Source organism: Hyla sarda, chromosome 2, assembly GCF_029499605.1.
Source record: "Hyla sarda isolate aHylSar1 chromosome 2, aHylSar1.hap1, whole genome shotgun sequence".
Lineage (NCBI taxonomy): Eukaryota > Metazoa > Chordata > Amphibia > Anura > Hylidae > Hyla > Hyla sarda.
In genome coordinates, this window is record NC_079190.1 from 283,546,319 (window position 1) to 283,567,360 (window position 21,042).

A 21,042-nucleotide genomic window follows, 5' to 3' on the forward strand; every position below is an offset into this window, starting at 1 on the left:
TAAATGCCCAGACTCATCTGACCTTGCCCCAACAATCAGCACCATGGGTTCTTCTAAGCAGTTGTCTAGAAATCTGAAACAGAAAGTAGTTGATGCTCACAAAGCTGGAGAAGGCTATAAGAAGATAGCAAAAAGTTTTCAGATGTCAACATCCTCTGTTCGGAATGTAATTAAGAAATGGCAGTCATCAGGAACAGTGAAAGTTAAAGCAAGATCTGGAAGACCAAAAATATCAGACAGAACAGTTTGCAGGATTGTGAGAAAAATAATTCAAAACCCATGTTTGACTGCACAATCCCTCCAGAAAGATCTGGCAGACACTGGAGTTGTGGTACACTATTTCATTTTAAAGAGATACTTGTACAAATATGGTCTTCATGGAAGAGTCATCAGAAGAAAACCTCTTCTACGTCCTCACCACAAAAATCAGCATTTGAAATATGCAAATAAACATATAGACAAGCCTAATGCATTTTGAAAAAAAGTTCTGTGGACGATGAGGTTAAAATTTAACTTTTTGGCCGGAATGAGCAAAGGTATGTTTGGAGAAAAAGGGGAACAGAATTTAATGAAAAGAACCTCTGTCTAACTGTTAAGCATGGGGGTGGATCAATCATGCTTTGGGGTTGTATTGCAGCCAGTGGCACAGGGAACATCTCACGAGTAGAAGGAAAAAATGGATTCAATAAAATTTCAGCAAATTTTGGATGCTAACTTGATGCCATCTGTGAAAAAGCTGAAGTTAAAGAGAGGATGGCTTCTACAAATGGAAATCCATGGGGGATTACATCAAGAGGCGTAAATTGAAGGTTTTGCCATGGCCTTCACAATCCCCTGACCTCAACATAATTGAAAATCTATGGATAGACCTTAAAAGAGCAGTGCGTGACAGATAGGCCAGAGATCTCAAAGAACTGGAAGACTTTTGTAAGGAAGAATGGGCAAAGATACCTCAAACAAGAATTGAAAGACTCTTGGCTGGCTACAAAAATCGTTTACAAGCTGTGATACTTGCCAAAGGGGGCAGTACAAGATATTAACTCTGCAAGGTGCCCAAACTTTTGCATACGCCATTTTTTTGTTTTCTGTTATTTTGAAAGTGTAAATGATGGAAATAAAATCTAACTTTTGTTGACATATTATAAGAATGTCTAATCTGTAATTTGATGCATTTTGGAGATTTTTCCATCTTTCCTTGGCTTCTTTATGCACATTAATACAAATGTTTACCTGGGGTGCCCAAACTTTTGATCCCCACTGTAGGTGTGGGCAATATAAAAATCACATCTGAAAGCAGATAAAAAGGAGAGAAGTTGACTTAGTCTTTGCATTGTGTGTCAGTGTGTGCCACATTAAGCATGGACAACAGAAAGAGGAGAAGAGAACTATCTGAGGACATGAGAACCAAAATTTTGGAAAAATATCAACAATCTCAAGGTTACAAGTCCATCTCCAGAGATCTAGATTTTCCTTTGTCCACAGTGCGCAACATTATCAAGAAGTTTGCAACCCATGGCACTGTAGCTAATCTCCCTGGGCATGGACGGAAGAGAAAAATTGAGGAAAGGTGTCAACGCAGGATAGTCCGGATGGTGGATAAGCAGCCCCAAACAAGTTCCAAAGATATTCAAGCTGTCCTGCAGGCTCAGGGAGCATCAGTGTCAGCGCAAATTATCCGTCGATATTTAAATGAAATGAAATGCTATGGCAGGAGACCCAAGAGGATCCCACTGCTGACACAGAAACATAAAAAAGCAAGACCACATTTTGCCAAAATGAACTTGAGTAAGCCAAAATCCTTCTGGGAAAAAGTCTTGTGGACAGATGAGACCAAGATAGAACTTTTTGGTAAAGCACATCATTCTACTGTTTACCGAAAATGGAATGAGGCCTACAAAGAAAAGAACACAGTAACTCCAGTGAAATATGGTGGAGGAGGTTCAATTATATTTTGTGGTTGTTTAGCTGCCTCTGGCACTGGGTGCCTTGAATGTGTGCAAGGCATCATGAAATCTGAGGATTACCAACAGATTTTGGGTCGCACTGTAGAGCCCAGTGTCAGAAAGCTGGGTTTGCATCCAAGATCTTGGGTCTTCCAGCAGGACAATGACCCCAAACATACGTCAAAACGCACCCAGAAATGGATGGCAACAAAGCGCTGGAGAGTTCTGAAGTGGCCATCAATGGGTCCAGATCTAAATCCCATTGAACACCTGTAGAGAGATCTTAAAATTGCTGTTGGGAAAAGGCACCCTTTCAATAAGAGAAACCTGGTGCAGTTTGCAAAAGAAGAGTAGCCTAGGTGTAAGAAGCTTATTGATGGTTATAGGAAGCGACTGATTTCAGTTATTTTTTCCAAAGGGCGTGCAACCAAATATTAAGTTAAGGGTGCCAATAATTTTGTCCAGCCCATTTTTGTAGTTTGGTCTGACATTATGTCCAATTTGCTTTTTTTCCTCCCTTTTTTGGTTTAGTTTCAATACACACAAAGGGAATAAACATGTGTATAGCAAAACATGTGTTACTGCAATCCTTTTCTGTGAGAAATACTTCATTTTCTTGAAAAATTTCAGGGGTGCCAACATTTACGGCCATGACTGTATATATATATATATATATATATATATATATATTTATGAAGATTCGAACAATACTAATCACTGTATCTTGGATTGAATGCTGCTTTCATAGACAACCTCTAATGCACTAGCTTAATGTCTTAATTACCTAACCCCTTAAAGGGTTACTTTGCTGAAAACATCTTATTCCCTATACAAAGGATAGGGGGATAAGATGTTAGATCACAGGGATCCCGTGGTTCCAGAAATGTCCGGGTCCGGAACACGGAAGCATGCACCATCCACGTTCGTGACATCACACCACACCCCCTCCATTCATGTCTATGGGAGGGAACGTGATGGCTAGTACATAGCTGTCACACCTCTTCCCATAGATGTGAATGGAGGGGGCGTGGTGGCTGGCATAGCAGCCCATCAGAGCGCTTCTTTTATTTTTTAAGAGGCCTTGTGAAAAATCAAAGAAGCAATCTGATTGGTTGCTGTGGGCAACTAAACCTTTTTTTCTCTGCACAGGTTTTGATAAATATCCCCCATAATGTTGTGGTCACTATGTCTCGTCTATCAGTTAGTATAAGGTCAAGAAGTGACCCTCCCCCCTTGTTGGGTCCTGCACTAGTTGTGCACATAGACGGAAATGTATTCCCTGCAGAGTCCTCAGAAAGAATGGACATGTCCATTCTTTCTGCGGACACTGAAATTTTAATTTCCGGCGCAGAAATTCTGCTATGTGAACAGAGCAGCAGAATCCTATTGAAATCAATGGGACTCTATAGCTGTGGAATCTTTGTGCAGAATTCTGCATGAAGATTCTGGCATGTGAACATAGCCTAAAGCAAATTTAATCAAACTGCTTGAGACAAAAACTGTCTGATTTGCCCATAGCAATAAATCACAACTCTGCTTTAATTTCTCAAATTGTTCTGGTAAAATGAAAGCACAGCTTTGATTGGTTGCAAATAAAATAGTTTTATTCTTAGGCAGTTTTGATAAATCTTCCCCATTACTGTATGAATTTGAATAATACAAATATTATTTATGTGTCTCCTGATTTTGGTTTAACAACAATTCAAAACATGGTTCTTAGCCCGGTCTCTTGGTTCTCTTCACTCTGCTTTATTAGTAACATAGTTAAAGGGGTATTACCGTGGAAAACTTTATTTTTGTTTTAATCAACTGGTGCCAGAAAGTTAAACAGATTAGTAAATTACTTCTATTTAAAAATCTTAATCCTTCCAGTACTTTTTAGGGGCTATATACTACAGAGGAAATGCTTATCTTTTTAGATTTCTCTGATGTCATGACCACAGTGCTCTCTGCTGACCTCTGCTGTCTAATTTAGGTACTGTCTGGAGCAGCATATGTTTGCTATGAGGATTTTCTCCTGTTCTTAAAATGGACAGCAGAGGTCAGTAGAGAGCACTGTGGTAGTACCCCTTTAATAAGGTTGAAAAAAAGACCAGAGTCCATCAAGTTCAACCTATATCCCTAATGAGTCCCTATTGAGTTGATCTAGAGGAAGGCAAAAAAAAAACTCATACTAGAGGTAAGAATTCCTTCCCGACTCCAAATATGGCAGTCAGAATGAATCCCTGGATCAACGATCTGTCCCTATAAATGTAGTATCCATAACCAGCGATGTTGTTTTTCTCCAAAAATGCATCCAGACCCCTTTTGAACTCTTTTACAGAGTTCTTCATGACCACCTTGTTACGCCGAGCGCTCCGGGTCCCCGCTCCTCCCCGGAGCGCTCGCAACATCCTCGCTACGGCAGCGCCCCGGTCAGATCCACTGACCGGGTACGCTGCGATACCGCCTCCAGCCGGGATGCGATTCGCGATGCGGGTGGCGCCCGCTCGCGATGCGCACCCCGGCTTCCGTACCTGACTCGCTCTCCCTCGGTCCTGTCCCGGCGCGCGCGGCCCCGCTCCCTAGGGCGCGCGCGCGCCGGGTCTCTGCGATTTAAAGGGCCACTGCGCCACTGATTGGCGCAGTGGTTCCAATTAGTGTTTTCACCTGTGCACTCCCTATGTATACCTCACTTCCCCTGCGCTCCCTCGCCGGATCTTGTTGCCCTTGTGCCTAGTGAAAGCGTTCCCTTGTGTGTTCCTAGCCTGTGTTCCAGACCTCCTGCCGTTGCCCCTGACTACGATCCTTGCTGCCTGCCCCGACCTTCTGCTACGTCCGACCTTGCTTTTGTCTACTCCCTTGTACCGCGCCTATCTTCAGCAGTCAGAGAGGTTGAGCCGTTGCTAGTGGATACGACCTGGTTACTACCGCCGCAGCAAGACCATCCCGCTTTGCGGCGGGCTCTGGTGAACACCAGTAGTAACTTAGAACCGGTCCACTAGCACGGTCCACGCCAATCCCTCTCTGGCACAGAGGATCCACCTCCTGCCAGCCGGCATCGTGACAGTAGATCCGGCCATGGATCCCGCTGAAGTACCTCTGCCAGTTGTCGCTGACCTCACCACGGTGGTCGCCCAGCAGTCACAACAGATAGCGCAACAAGGCCACCAGCTGTCTCAACTGACCCTGATGCTACAGCAGCTACTACCACAGCTTCAGCAATCATCTCCTCCGCCAGCTCCTGCACCTCCTCCGCAGCGAGTGGCCGCTTCAGGCCTACGACTATCCTTGCCGGATAAATTTGATGGGGACTCTAAGTTTTGCCGTGGCTTTCTTTCACAATGTTCCCTGCACTTGGAGATGATGTCGGACCAGTTTCCTACTGAAAGGTCTAAGGTGGCTTTCGTAGTCAGCCTTCTGTCTGGAAAAGCTCTGTCATGGGCCACACCGCTCTGGGACCGCAATGACCCCGTCACTGCCTCTGTACACTCCTTCTTCTCGGAAATTCGTAGTGTCTTTGAGGAACCTGCCCGAGCCTCTTCTGCTGAGACTGCCCTGCTGAACCTGGTCCAGGGTAATTCTTCCGTTGGCGAGTACGCCATACAATTCCGTACTCTGGCTTCTGAACTATCCTGGAATAATGAGGCCCTCTGCTCGACCTTTAAAAAAGGCCTATCCAGCAACATTAAAGATGTTCTGGCCGCACGAGAAATTCCTGCTAATCTACATGAACTCATTCATCTTGCCACTCGCATTGACATGCGTTTTTCCGAAAGGCGTCAGGAGCTCCGCCAGGATATGGACTTTGTTCGCACGAGGCATTTTTTCTCCCCGGCTCCTCTCTCCTCTGGTCCTCTGCAATCCGTTCCTGTGCCTCCCGCCGTGGAGGCTATGCAAGTTGACCGGTCTCGCCTGACACCTCAAGAGAGGACACGACGCCGCATGGAGAATCTCTGCCTGTACTGTGCCAGTACCGAACACTTCCTGAAGGATTGTCCTATCCGTCCTCCCCGCCTGGAAAGACGCACGCTGACTCCGCACAAAGGTGAAACAGTCCTTGATGTCAACTCTGCTTCTCCACGTCTTACTGTGCCTGTGCGGATATCTGCATCTACCTTCTCCTTCTCTACTATGGCCTTCTTGGATTCCGGATCTGCAGGAAACTTTATTTTGGCCTCTCTCATCAACAGGTTCAACATCCCGGTAACCAGTCTCGCCAGACCCCTCTACATCAATTGTGTTAACAATGAAAGATTGGACTGTACCATACGTTACCGCACGGAGCCCCTTCTAATGTGCATCGGACCTCATCATGAAAAAATTGAGTTCTTGGTCCTCCCCAATTGCACTTCCGAAATTCTCCTTGGACTACCGTGGCTCCAACGCCATTCCCCAACCCTGGATTGGTCCACAGGGGAGATCAAGAGCTGGGGTACCTCTTGATTCAAGGACTGCCTTAAACCGGTTCCCAGTACTCCCTGCCGTGACCCTGTGGTTCCCCCTGTAACCGGTCTCCCTAAGGCCTATATGGACTATGCTGACGTATTTTGCAAGAAACAAGCTGAGACTCTACCTCCTCACAGGCCTTATGACTGTCCTATTGACCCCCTCCCGGGCACTACTCCACCCCGGGGCAGAATTTATCCTCTGTCCGCCCCAGAGACTCTTGCTATGTCCGAGTACATCCACAAAAATTTAAAAAAGGGGTTTATCCGCAAATCCTCCTCTCCTGCCGGAGCTGGATTTTTCTTTGTATCCAAAAAAGATGGCTCCCTACATCCTTGCATTGATTACCGCGGACTTAATAAAATCACGGTAAAGAACCGCTACCCTCTACCTCTTATCTCGGAACTCTTTGATCGCCTCCAAGGTGCCCACATCTTTACCAAACTGGACTTAAGAGGTGCTTACAATCTCATCCGCATCAGGGAGGGGGACGAATGGAAAACGGCATTTAACACTAGAGATGGACACTTTGAGTATCTGGTCATGCCCTTTGGCCTGTGCAACGCCCCTGCCGTCTTCCAAGACTTTGTCAATGAAATTTTTCGTGATCTCTTATATTCCTGTGTTGTTGTGTATCTGGACGATATTCTGATTTTTTCTGCCAACCTAGAAGAACACCGCCAGCATGTCCGCATGGTTCTTCAGAGACTTCGAGACAATCAACTTTATGCCAAAATGGAGAAATGTCTGTTTGAATGTCAATCTCTTCCTTTCCTAGGATACTTGGTCTCTGGCCAGGGACTACAAATGGATCCTGACAAACTCTCTGCCGTCTTAGATTGGCCACGCCCCTCCGGACTCCGTGCCATCCAACGTTTTTTGGGGTTCGCCAATTATTATAGACAATTTATTCCACATTTTTCCACCATTGTGGCTCCTATCGTGGCTTTAACCAAGAAGAATGCCAATCCTAAGTCATGGCCTCCTCAAGCGGAAGACGCCTTTAAACGGCTCAAGTCTGCCTTTTCTTCTGCTCCCGTGCTCTCCAGACCTGACCCATCTAAACCCTTCCTATTAGAGGTAGATGCCTCCTCAGTAGGAGCGGGAGCGGTTCTTCTACAAAAAAATTCTTCTGGGCATGCTGTTACTTGTGGTTTCTTTTCTAGGACCTTCTCTCCGGCGGAGAGGAACTACTCCATCGCGGATCGAGAGCTACTGGCCATTAAATTAGCACTTGAGGAATGGAGGCATCTGCTGGAGGGATCAAAATTTCCGGTTATTATTTACACCGATCACAAGAATCTCTCCTATCTCCAGTCTGCCCAACGGCTGAACCCTCGCCAGGCCAGGTGGTCTCTGTTCTTTGCCCGGTTTAATTTTGAAATTCACTTTCGCCCTGCCGATAAGAACATTAGGGCCGATGCTCTCTCTCGTTCCTCGGATGCCTCGGAAGTAGAGCTCTCTCCGCAACACATCATTCCTCCTGACTGCCTGATCTCCACTTCTCCAGCCTCCATCAGGCAAACTCCTCCAGGGAAGACCTTCGTCTCTCCACGCCAACGCCTCGGAATCCTCAAATGGGGTCACTCCTCCCATCTCGCAGGCCATGCGGGCATCAAGAAATCCTTGCAACTTATCTCTCGTTTCTATTGGTGGCCGACTCTGGAAACGGATGTTGTTGATTTTGTGCGGGCCTGCACTGTCTGTGCCCGGGATAAAACTCCTCGCCAGAAGCCTGCTGGTCTTCTTCATCCTCTGCCTGTCCCCGAACAGCCTTGGTCTCTGATTGGTATGGACTTTATTACTGACTTACCCCCATCCCGTGGCAACACTGTTGTTTGGGTGGTCGTTGATCGATTTTCCAAGATGGCACATTTTATTCCTCTTCCTGGTCTTCCTTCAGCGCCTCAGTTGGCAAAACAATTTTTGTACACATTTTTCGTCTTCACGGGTTGCCTACGCAGATCGTCTCGGATAGAGGCGTCCAATTCGTGTCAAAATTCTGGAGGGCTCTCTGTAAACAACTCAAGATTAAATTAAACTTTTCTTCTGCTTATCATCCTCAGTCCAATGGACAAGTAGAAAGAATTAACCAGGTCTTGGGTGATTATTTACGACATTTTGTTTCCTCCCGCCAGGATGACTGGGCAGATCTTCTACCATGGGCCGAATTCTCGTACAACTTCAGAGTCTCTGAATCTTCTTCCAAATCCCCATTTTTCGTGGTGTACGGCCGTCACCCTCTTCCCCCCCTCCCTACTCCCTTGCCCTCTGGTTTGCCCGCTGTGGATGAAATAACTCGTGATCTTTCCACCATATGGAAAGAGACCCAAAATTCTCTCTTACAGGCTTCATCACGCATGAAGAAGTTTGCTGATAAGAAAAGAAGAGCTCCCCCCATTTTTTCTCCCGGAGACAAGGTATGGCTCTCCGCTAAATATGTCCGCTTCCGTGTTCCCAGCTACAAATTGGGACCACGCTATCTTAGTCCTTTCAAAATCTTGTGCCAAATTAATCCTGTCTCTTACAAACTTCTTCTTCCTCCTTCTCTTCGTATTCCTAATGCCTTTCATGTCTCTCTTCTTAAACCACTCATCATCAACCGCTTCTCTCCCAAACTCATTTCTCCTACTCCTGTCTCCGGTTCTTCAGACATCTTCACCGTAAAGGAGATACTGGCCTCCAAGAAGGTCAGAGGGAAAACTTTTTTTTTAGTGGACTGGGAGGGCTGTGGTCCTGAAGAGAGATCCTGGGAACCTGAGGACAATATCCTAGATAAAAGTCCGGTCCTCAGGTTCTCAGGCTCTAAGAAGAGGGGGAGACCCAAGGGGGGGGGGGGTACTGTTACGCCGAGCGCTCCGGGTCCCCGCTCCTCCCCGGAGCGCTCGCAACATCCTCGCTACGGCAGCGCCCCGGTCAGATCCACTGACCGGGTGCGCTGCGATACCGCCTCCAGCCGGGATGCGATTCGCGATGCGGGTGGCGCCCGCTCGCGATGCGCACCCCGGCTTCCGTACCTGACTCGCTCTCCCTCGGTCCTGTCCCGGCGCACGCGGCCCCGCTCCCTAGGGCGCGCGCGCGCCGGGTCTCTGCGATTTAAAGGGCCACTGCGCCACTGATTGGCGCAGTGGTTCCAATTAGTGTTTTCACCTGTGCACTCCCTATGTATACCTCACTTCCCCTGCACTCCCTCGCCGGATCTTGTTGCCCTTGTGCCTAGTGAAAGCGTTCCCTTGTGTGTTCCTAGCCTGTGTTCCAGACCTCCTGCCGTTGCCCCTGACTACGATCCTTGCTGCCTGCCCCGACCTTCTGCTACATCCGACCTTGCTTTTGTCTACTCCCTTGTACCGCGCCTATCTTCAGCAGTCAGAGAGGTTGAGCCGTTGCTAGTGGATACGACCTGGTTACTACCGCCGCAGCAAGACCATCCCGCTTTGCGGCGGGCTCTGGTGAACACCAGTAGTAACTTAGAACCGGTCCACTAGCACGTTCCACGCCAATCCCTCTCTGGCACAGAGGATCCACCTCCTGCCAGCCGGCATCGTGACACACCTCCTCTGGAAGAGTGCCATAGTCTCACTGCTCTTACAGTAAAGAACCCCAGTCTGTGCTGGTGTAGAAATCTTCTTTCCTCTAAACGTATAGGATGCCCGCTTGTTATGGATACAGTCCTAGGTATAAATAGATCATGGGAGAGATCACTGTACTGTACCCTGATATATTTATACATAGTTATTAGGTCGCCCCTAAGCCTTTTTTTTCTAAACTAAATAACCCTAATTCTGATAATCTTTCTGGGTACTGTAGTCCTCCCATTCCCTGTATTACCCTGGTTGCCTGTCTTTGAACCCTCTCCAGCTCCACTATATCTTTCTTGTACAATGGTGCCCAGTACTGTACACAGTATTCTATGTGTGGTCTGACTAGTGATTTGTACAGTGATAGAATTATTTCCTTGTCGTGGGCATCTATGCCCCTATTGATGCATTTCATGATTTTATTTGCCTTGGCAGCAGCTGCCCAACACTGATCACCGCTAAATTTACTGTTAACTAAGACTCCCAAGTCCTTTTCCATGTCAGTCGACCCAAGCGTGCTCCTATTTAATACATAATCCCAGCCCAGATTTTTCTTCCCCATGTGCATTACCTTACATTTATCAGTGTTGAACCTCATCTGCCACTTCCTAGCCCAAACTTGTGACCTATCCAGATCGATTTGTAGAAGTTCACTGTCCTCTATTGTGTTGACCACTTTACAGAGTTTAGTATCATCTGCAAAGATTGCTACTTTACTATTTAACCCCTCTACAAGGTCATTAATGAATATATGAAATATAATAGGACCAAGACTGACCCCTGTGGTACCTCACTAGTAACAGTCACGCAATCAGAATAAGTACCATTAATAACCACCCTCTGTTTCCTATCACTGAGCCAGTTACTTACCCACTTACACACATTCTCCCCCAGCCCAATCCTTCTCGTTTTATGTACCAATCTTTTATGTGGCACCGTATAAAATGCATTGGAAAAATCCAGATATACGACATCGAGCAATCCCCCCTGGACCAGTCTAGAGCTCACTTCCTCATAAAAGCTGATCAGGTTAGTTTGACAGGACCGATCCCTCATAAACCCATGCTGAAATGTCATACATTTATTTTTATCAAGGTACTCCAAAATAGCATCTTTTAGAAAACCCTCAAACAATTTACATACAACGGAGGTTAAACTAACAGGTCTATAATTCCCGTGGTCACCTTTTGAGCCATTTTTAAATATTGGCACCACAAATGCTATGTCCCAGTCCTGGGGAACAGTTCCTGTTACTATAAAGTCCCTGAAAATTAAATCTAGGGTTCTGTCTATTATATCACTTGAATGCCATCTGGACCTGGCAATTTGTCTATTTAGATTTTTTGTAGGCGGAACTGTACTTCTTCCTGGGTTAGACAGGTGACCGGTACTGGGGAGTTTATCTTATCTTGCTGTATTTCACCTGGAATTTCATTTTCCTCGGTGAATACAGTGGGCAATAATGTGTTTAATATATTTGCTTTTTCCTGATCCCCCTCTATAATTTCTTCCTCATAATTTTTTAAAGGGCCTACACTTTCCTTTTCATACCTTTTTGTTTATATAGTTAAAGAACATTTTGGGGTTAGTTTTACTCTTTTTGGCAATGAGTCTTTCTGTCTCTATTTTTGCGGCTTTTATCTGTTTTTGACATATTTTACATTTTTCTCTATAGCTTTTTAATGCTTCTTTACTGCCCTCCTGTTTTAGTAGTTTAAATGCTTTATTTTTGTCATTTATTGCCCTTTTAACATTTTTATTCATTCACATTGGTTTTCTTTTATCCCTGACTCTTTTATTCCCATAAGGTATATACCTCTTACTGTGAGAATTTAAAATATTCTTAAGTCTCCCATTTAGTGTCAGTAGTTTTGTTTTTGAGGACATTATCCCATTTTATATTGTTAAGGGCTTCTCTGAGTTGATCAAACTTTGCCTTCCTAAGGTTAATTGTTTTATATTATGATCACTATTCCCTAGGTATCCATCTACCTGCCCATTAGTTACTCTGTCAGGTCTGTTGGTTAATATTAAGTCTTGTAGTGCGCCCCCTCTGGTCGGGCCCTGCACCATTTGGGACAGAAAATTGTCTTTAGCTATTGTCTCTCCCAGTTTATATTAGGATAGTTAAAGTCCCCCATTATTATTATTACATCATTCTGATTTGCTGCCTTGTTTATTTGCCTCAGTAATTGATTTTCTGCCTCTTCCATTATATTTGGTGTCTTATAGCAAACCTCTATCAGCATTTTTTTTATTTTTATCTCCATATAATTCTACCCATAATGACTCCACATTATCGTTTTCCTCCCGCAGTACGGCCTTCAGACTGGACTTTACATAAAGACAAACTCCTCCCCCTTTCCATTTTGTCCAATCCTTCCTGAACAGACTATAGCCCTGTATGTTGACCGCCCAGTCATAGCTATCGTTCAACCATGTCTCTGTTATACCCATCTCATAATTTTCCTCAGACATTATAAACTCCAGTTCTGCAGTTTTATTGGTCAGACTTCTGGCATTAGTCAAAATGCAATTCAAAGGTGTATGTTTTTTTTTTTTTTCGATGAAGCCTATCCCTATTAACTATTCTAACCCCTTCCTCCACTCCACCCCCAAGTACATTAATAAGTCCCACTTCTCTATCTACACTATCTTCCCCTCTATGTTGTAGGTTCCCTCGCCCGAAGTCCCTAGTTTAAACACTCCTCCACCCTTCTAGCCATCTTCTCCCCAAGCACAGCTGCACCCACAATGTGCCAAACTCGAGCACCAGGTAGACAACACACTGTTCGGCGATCCCGGTCTTTATGACAGATAGCCCTGTCTGTCCCCCTAATAATAGAGTCCCCCACTACCAGTACCTGTCTGGCCTTCCCTGCACTCCTCCTTCCCTCCTTACTGGAGCAGACACCCCCCTGGCGGTCAGAGGCAGTATCTTGCTGCAGTACTGCTAGCTCTGAAATGGCATCCCCCTCATCTGCCAACCAGCCAACTTGTTGGGGTGTGCCAGTTCAGGACTAGCCTCCCTGACCCTTTTCCCTTTACCCCATTTTCTAACTGTAACCCAGCTAGCTGACTGACAGTTCCACTATCCTCCCCCACCTCTACCCCAGAGAGTACTTGCTCAGTGAGCAGGAGACTCCTCTCCAAGTTGTCAATGTGTCTCAGTGTTACCAGTTGCTCCTCTAGATCCAGAATTTGTGCTTCCAAATGAACAACTCGCACACATCTCGCACAACAATATGTACCCTCAAACTGCTGTTCAAGGATTGCATACATCGCGCAAGATGTACACCGGACTGCATTTTCCAACATGGAGGCTATCTAGTTATGGGGATTTCACAGATTAACAGCCAAAAACAGACAGTAAATATTACAATTATATTCTCTGTAGACCATGTGAGTTCAAAGTCCCTACAGTGTAAGGAAAGTAACACTCACAGCGATCTCAAACACCTGTTTTTAAAACTCTTTTTCAGCTGCCTCTCTTCCAAAGCAACACTCAGAGAGAGCACACTCAGAAATGAGTCCCAAACTAACATTTATTCACCTGAGACCAATCTACCCTCCCCTAGGCAGAGTAGTGAAAAACAAAAGTGAAAAGGTTGTATAAAATTCTATCAGTGATCCCTCTATGTGCAGCTGTAAATACTCACACAAGTCACTCCAACTCCAGAGATTCACTCTGCACAGCAAATATCTCCTGTTTTCAAACCCAGACAAGACAGGATAGTAATTTATTACACACACATTTTTTTTTCCAGATAATTATGTCTTTAACTACACTGTTTGTATTTTTTCCAATTCAGCAACCAAAGTATATGCTGCTTTTGGAAATCATGATTTTCACCCTAAAAACCAACTACCGACACAGAATAATTCTATTTATTATGGAGTGTCAGAACTTTGGAGGACTTGGCTAAATGAAGAATCCATACCGACTTTTCAAAAAGGTAATATATTTTGCGTGTTTATTAATAGTAACTTACATACAGAAAAACTGAAATTTTCTTTCCCTCCTTATCCCTCTAGGAGCGTTTTACAGTGAACAGCTAGAGAGCATAGGAAATGTGGGACGTATTATTGTTCTAAATACAAATTTATACTATGATTCCAACAATATCACAGCCAATATGGAGGATCCTGGAGACCAATTTGCATGGTTAGAAAGCCAATTATCAAATGCTTATCAAAAGGGAGAAAAGGTAACTATATACAAAATGTAGTGGAAAAGATTTGTGTTTAGATTTGCTTTAAAGTGGACCTGTCAGCAGGAAAACAGGAATGTAAATGAGCACATAGCTAGATAGGGCTAGTCATCTGGATTCCAGGCATCCCTTTTTATTTCTGTTTGCAAGATAAACTTCTTTGTTATTTTGCAAATGAGGCTCAAGTGCCCAAGGGCCATTCTCAGCAAGAACCCAGGTAGCCCATCCCCTCTTTATCACAGCCCTCCAGCTTACTTGCATCCCCCTACCCTGTTTGACTGACAGCCACTATATGGAGGGGACTCTCAGGGGCTCAATTACAGCAGTATCAGCACTAAAATTGAAGGGGTACTCCACTGGAAAAAAAAATGTTTTTAAATCAACTGGTGCCAGAAAGTTATACAGATTTGTAAATTACTTATACATTGATCCCTCAATGTAATTTGTTCCAAATGAACCATCGTTACTTCATAACATTGAAGTAACGATGTTTAGGGATCCGTGCAATAATAATATAGAAAGTTATACTCACGTGTCCCCGCCGCTCCAGACCATCACCGCTGCCCTGGATTGTCACTCTCCATCGCTGCCATCATGTCCCCAGGGTGTCCCTGCCGCTCTGGACCGTCACCGCTGCCCTGGATCATCACTCGCCATCACCGTCATCACGTCGCTAAGCACGCCGCTCCTATTGGATGACGGGACGGTGTGCGCGGCGACATGATGACAACGAAGGAGAGAGACAGCCATGCAGCGGAGCCCAAAAAGGATGGTCCGGAATGTCGGGGACAGGTGAGTGACACACGGGGCACATTAAACGGCTACCTGGCAGCTGCTGAAGCAGTCTGCGCTGCCGGATAGCCGTTTATGCGATGGCTCCGACATACAAAAGCATCGTATGTTAATGCTGCCATCAACATGCAATGGCCTCTGAAAGACCATCGCATATTGAAATTATCGGATGTCGGGGACATCGCAGGTCGGGGGATCACTGTATTAAAAAATCTCAATCCTTCCAGTACTTATCAGATGCTGTATGTTCCACGGGAAGTTCTACTCTTTTTGAATTTCTTTTTTGCCTGATCACACTGCTCTCTGCTGACACCTCTGACCATTTTAGGAACTGTCCAGAGCAGGATAGGTTTGCTATAGGGATATGCTCCTGCTCTGGACAGTTCCTGACATGGACAGATGTGTCAGCAGAGAACACTGTGGTCAGACTGAAAGGAAATTCAAAAAGAAAAGAACTTCCTGTGGATCATACAGCAGCTGATAAGTACTGGAAGGGTTAAGATTTTTAAATAGAAGTAATTTACAAATCTGTTTAACTTTCTGGCACCAGTTAATAAAAAAAAAAAATTGCATGTGGATGAGATATGTTAAAATTGGACATAATAAACTTATACAGTATACTTACTATACATAATTACATAATCAATGCTTTGCAGGTTTACATAGTGGGACATGTGCCTCCAGGATATTTTGAAAAGAAACGTGGAAAGCCTTGGTTTAGAGAGAGGTTCAACAAACGTTATATAGAGATAGTTCAGAAACATCACGAAGTGATAAAGGGACAGTTCTTTGGACATCACCACACAGATTCTTTCAGAATGTTCTACAATAAATCAGGTAGTTATAGTATTTTAACTGAATATTATATTGTCTTATATATTTACATATATAATTACAGTATTACAGTATAATTGATAAGGCGTTTATTTTTATCCCTAGGAGATATGGTCTTTAACCCCTTAGAGTACGTGTCATCAAATAAAAATTATAATATAGTGTTCCTTGTGTAATTAGCAGACACTTTCCCATTCACTTGCTTTTAAAATTATCAACATAAATATGTTTAAAATGTAATATACAAAACGGCCACTAGGTTGCTCTGTTCTGTTCCCTGTCACAATTAATACAGTGAGTTTGGTCTCCTCCCGGCCTGGCAGGAGTCCAAATTCAGGAAGAGCTTCTCTGCCCTGAGCTTCATTGACAGCTACACAGAAAGTGAAAGCTCCACAGATTCCACAGAGAGCTGCACAGACTGAAAGCTGCAGGAGAGCCTCACTGATAGCAACAAGACTGAAACATGCACAGAGCCTGAGGTCTTCTATTCATCATAACACTGCAACCATGTGAGGGCAGAAGTGGTCCCCCCAGCAGGTTTCATTGATGTCATACCTGCTGGGAAATGCCCACTTTCTCCTGATGGGAAATTGCACTATGTGAGCAAGAAGAAAGGTAAGATACAGAGCTTTTTAAAGCTATGAATTTTTTTTAAGCACTGGAGGGGTGTTAGGGGTAGTTAGGGAACATGAGCCTGAGTTAGTTTAGAACAGTTTATTTGGTGACAGGTACTTTTTAATAAAAGCCTACTTTGACTTAAAGGGGTACTCTGCCGCTACACATGTTATCCCCTATCCAAAGGAGACCCCCATGATCTCTGCTGAGGCCCCCCAGGCGATCAAAGCCACCACGCCCCCTCCATTCATGTCTATTGAAGGAGGCATAACGGCTGTTTACTAGCCGTCATGCCCCCTCCCATAGACATGAATAGAGGGGGCATGGCGTGATGTCACAATCACGGATGCCCCAGAAACATAGTCATTCCACATTAGTGGATAATAATTTACATTTACAATATGTCTACTTTATGTTAGTTATTTGTTGAATGTCCTACTTTTAAGGATGTCAGAGGACCATTTTCATGAAAATTTCCAAAATCTATTTTTCATGGGACCAGTTCCATTCTGAAGTGAATCTGGGAGGCCTGAATGTTAGAAACTTCCTCATGTCACCCTATTTTACAATCTGCACCCCTTGAAGAATTTATAACAGGATTTAGAAATGTTGTTAACCCTTTAGGTGGTTCACAGGAATTAAGACAAAGTGAAGGTGAAATTAAAAAATTTCAACTTTCTTGCAAATTTTCAATTTTATTTTTGCAATACAGCAAATTTATTAACTGAAAATATTCAACTGAATATTTATTACTCCAAATCTGCAGTTTCTAGAAATATCCCATGGGTTGCCCTAGTGCGCTCTGACACAGGCCTCAAAAATAAAGGAGCAACACATGGATTTTAGGGCCTTCTTTTTATCAGGGTGTTTATTTTTATTTTATTTTTTTTTGGGTGGGGAAGAAGATATAAAAAAAATTCTGTCATTGTGTTTAATATATTTTCTTTATAGCATTCACTGTGTGGTATAAATGACATGTTATCTTTACTCTGCGTGTAGGTACAATTATGGTGAAACCCAATTTATATAGTTTTTTTTAATCTTTTTCTTCCTTTGCACAACAAAATCATTTAAAAAAATGAAACTTTTTTTTGTGTTGTGTGGGGGCTTATTTTTTTGTTAGATGAGCTGTAGATTTTATTGATACTATAGTGGGGTACATATGACCTGTCAGGATCCGGACTAGCGGCTGGTGAGGACACTGGAGGTGGATCCTCTGTGCCAGGGAGGCGATGGCGCGGGTCGTACTGGGGGATCGGTTCTAAGTAGTTACTGGTCTTCACCAGAGCCCGCCGCAAAGCGGGATGGATTTGCTGCGGCGGTAACTACCAGGTCGTATCCCCCAGTAGTGACTCGACCCCTCTGGCCTCTGAGACAAGCGTGGTACAAAAGGACAAGGCTAAGGCAAGGTCAGACGTAGCAGAAGGTCAGGGCAGGCGGCAATGGTTCGTAGTCAGGGGCAACGGCAGAAGGTCAGATACACAGGCTAGGCAAATATACAAATGCTTTCTCAGGGCACAAGGCAACAAGATCTGGCAAGGGGAGGAAGAGGAAGTGAGTATTTATGCATTTTAACTTAATTGGGCCAGGCACCAATTAGTGGTGCACTGGCCCTTTAAACTTCAGTGAGCGGGAGGGAGCGGGGCCGCGCGCCGGGAGGAAGACACAGCAGGACTGGTAAATGACTTGGGATGCGACCCGCGGTCGGGGACAGCCCGCCACGCGGATCGCATCCCCGCCGCAGGCAGGGGGACAGCGCTCCTGGTCAGGGACAGTGACCGGAGCGCTGCTACAAGCCGAACGCCGCGAGCGCTGAGGGGAAGCTGCGGGACCCGGAGCGCTCGGCGTTACAGTACCCCCCCCCTTAGGTCTCCCCCTCTTTTTGGAGCCCAGGAACCTATGGATGAGCTCCTTGTCGAGGATATTGTCCTTGGGCTCCCAAGACCTCTCTTCGGGGCCACAATTCTCCCAGTCAACAAGAATTTTTTTTTTACCTTTGACGAACTTGGAGGCGAGGATTTCTTTTACCGACGTCAGAGGACCCAGTGACAGGAGCAGGAACGGTGACCTTGGGGGAAGCGGTTAAGAATGAGAGATTTGAGAAGTGATACATGAAAGAAGTTAGGTATACGAAGAGAAGGAGGAAGCTGGAGCTTGCAGGAGACAGAGTTGATTTGACTTTTGACTCTAAATGGCCCGAGGTAACGAGGACCCAGCTTGTAGCTAGGGACACGAAACCGAATATATTTGGCAGAGAGCCACACTTTGTCAGCAGGGGCAAAGACAGGAGGAGAGCGACTTTTGAGTCTCTTTCCAGATAGAGAAGTCCAGGGTCAATTAATCTACGGCAGGAACTCCAGATGAAGTGGGAATGGGGAGGGGGGGAAGCGGGTGACGGCCGTACACCACAAAGAATGGAGACTTGGCGGATGACTCCGAGTTTTTGAAATTGTACAAGAATTCAGCCCAGGGTAACAGGTCGACCCAATCGTCTTGGCGGGAGGAGACAAAAAGTCGCAGGTAGTCACCAAGGATCTGGTTCACTCTCTCCACTTGTCCATTGGACTGCGGGTGGTAGGCGGAAGAAAAATTCAATTTAATTTTCAATTGGGTGCAGAGTGCTCTATGAATTGAACGCCTCTATCAGAGACGATATGCGTGGGAAGTCCGTGGAGACGAAAAATGTGCAAAAAGAATTCCTTCGCCAACTGTGGCGCAGAAGGGAGACCAGGAAGCGGGACAAAATGAGCCATTTTGGAGAATCAATCAATGACCACCCAAATGACAGTGTTGCCATGGGATACAGGAAGGTCAGTGACGAAGTCCATCGCTATGTGGGACCAAGGCTGTTCAGGCACTGGCAGAGGAAGGAGAAGACCCGCAGGCCTTTGGCGAGGAGTTTTGTCACGTACACAGACAGTACAGTACCGTACGAACTCAGTCACATCCTTTTCAAAGGCAGGCCACCAATAGTGTCTGGCAATCAACTGAATGGATTTTTTGATTCCAGTGTTACCCGCCAAGTGGGAGGAATGACCCCATTTGAGAGTCCGGAGGCGCAGACGTGGAGGGACATAAGTTTTTCCTGGAGGAACTGGCACTAGAGAAGCAGGAGCAGCAGAGATCAGACACTCAGGAGGGTGTCTGTGATGTGTTGAGGAGAGGCTTCAGCTTCTTTGGCATCGGTGGAACGTGATAGGGCATCCGCCCTGACATTCTTGTCTGCAGGACGAAAATGGATCTGGAAATTGAAGCGGGCAAAGAACAACGACCACCTGGCCTGGCGAGGATTTAAGCGCTGGGCGGACTGTAGGTAGGACAGATTTTTGTGGTCAGTGTAGATGATGATAGGGTGAAGGGATCCTTCCAGGAGATGTCTCCACTCCTCTAGTGCCAACTTAATGGCCAACAATTCACGGTCACCAATAGCGTAGTTCCTTTCAGGAGGAGAAAAAGTTTTAGAGAAAAAAACGCAAGTGACGTTTTTTCCTTTAGCGGTTTTTTGAAGAAGGACCGCCCCGGCTCCTACCGAAGAGGCGTCTACCTCAAGGAAGAACGGTTTCAGAGGATCGGGCCCAGTCAAGACTGGGGCCGAGGCGAAGGCGGCCTTAAGGCGAGTAAAAGCTTCTTCCGCTTGGGGAGGCCAGGATCTCGGATTCGCATCTTTCTTTGTTAGTGCCACTATAGGAGCCATGATAGTGGAGAAGTGGGGGATGAACTGACGGTAGTAATTAGCGAATCCGAGGAAGCGCTGGATAGAGCGAAGTCCTGAGGGGCGTGGCAAATCCAAGACCACGGAGAGCTTGTCGGGGTCCATTTAAAGACTTTGTCCTGAGACCAGGTATCCCAGGAAAGGAAGACAGCTACGTTCAAAGAGGCACTTTTCAATTTTGGCGTAGAGATGGTTAACACGGAGGCGCTGGAGCACTTGACAAACATGGAGGCGGTGTTCCTCTAGGTTGGAGGAGAACATTAGTATGTCATCAAGATAGACCACTACGCAGGTATACAATAAGTCCCGGAAGATTTCATTGATAAAGTCTTGAAAGACTGCAGGGGCGTTGCAAAGACCAAATGGCATGACGAGGTATTCGAAGTGGCCATCTCTGGTGTTAAAAGCGGTTTTCCACTCATCTCCTTCACGAATTCTGATGAGGTTATACGCGCTTCTGAGGTCAAGCTTAGTAAAAATCTTTGCTCCGCGCAGACGGTCAAAGAGTTCCTAGATGAGAGGCAGAGGGTAGCGATTCTTTACAGTGATTTTATTGAGGCCACGGTAGTCAATACAGGGGCGTAGTGACCCGTCCTTCTTGGCAACAAAGAAGAATCCTGCTCCGGCAGGAGAAGAAGACTTTCTGATGAAACCTTTCTTGAGATTCTCCAGAATGTACTCCTTCATGGCCTTAGTCTCTGGAGCAGAGAGAGGGTAAATCCTGCCATGGGGCGGTGTGGTACCAGGGAGCAAGTCAATAGGACAGTCGTAGGGCCTATGTGGTGGTAAGGCCTCTGCCTGCTTCTCGCAAAAGACGTCAGAAAAGTCCTGATAGGCCTTCGGAAGGCCGAGCAATGGAGAAGCGATGGAGACTTGGCTAGTAGGTACCGACTTAAGGCAACGTGTGTGGCAGGAAGAGCCCCAGGATT

At 45.5% G+C, this 21,042-nt stretch overlaps 1 protein-coding gene across 1 annotated transcript in view; it reads left to right on the forward strand.

The window, feature by feature from the left end:
• The window catches only part of SMPDL3B (sphingomyelin phosphodiesterase acid like 3B), a 55,478-nt gene that overhangs the window by 17,860 nt on the left and 16,576 nt on the right, over positions 1-21,042 (forward strand). Inside the window, exons 4-6 of the mRNA XM_056560135.1 lie at positions 13,762-13,905; positions 13,985-14,157; positions 15,609-15,789. Of these exons, the coding sequence (XP_056416110.1) occupies positions 13,762-13,905; positions 13,985-14,157; positions 15,609-15,789 (498 nt within the window). The remainder of the gene's footprint in view (positions 1-13,761; positions 13,906-13,984; positions 14,158-15,608; positions 15,790-21,042) is intronic.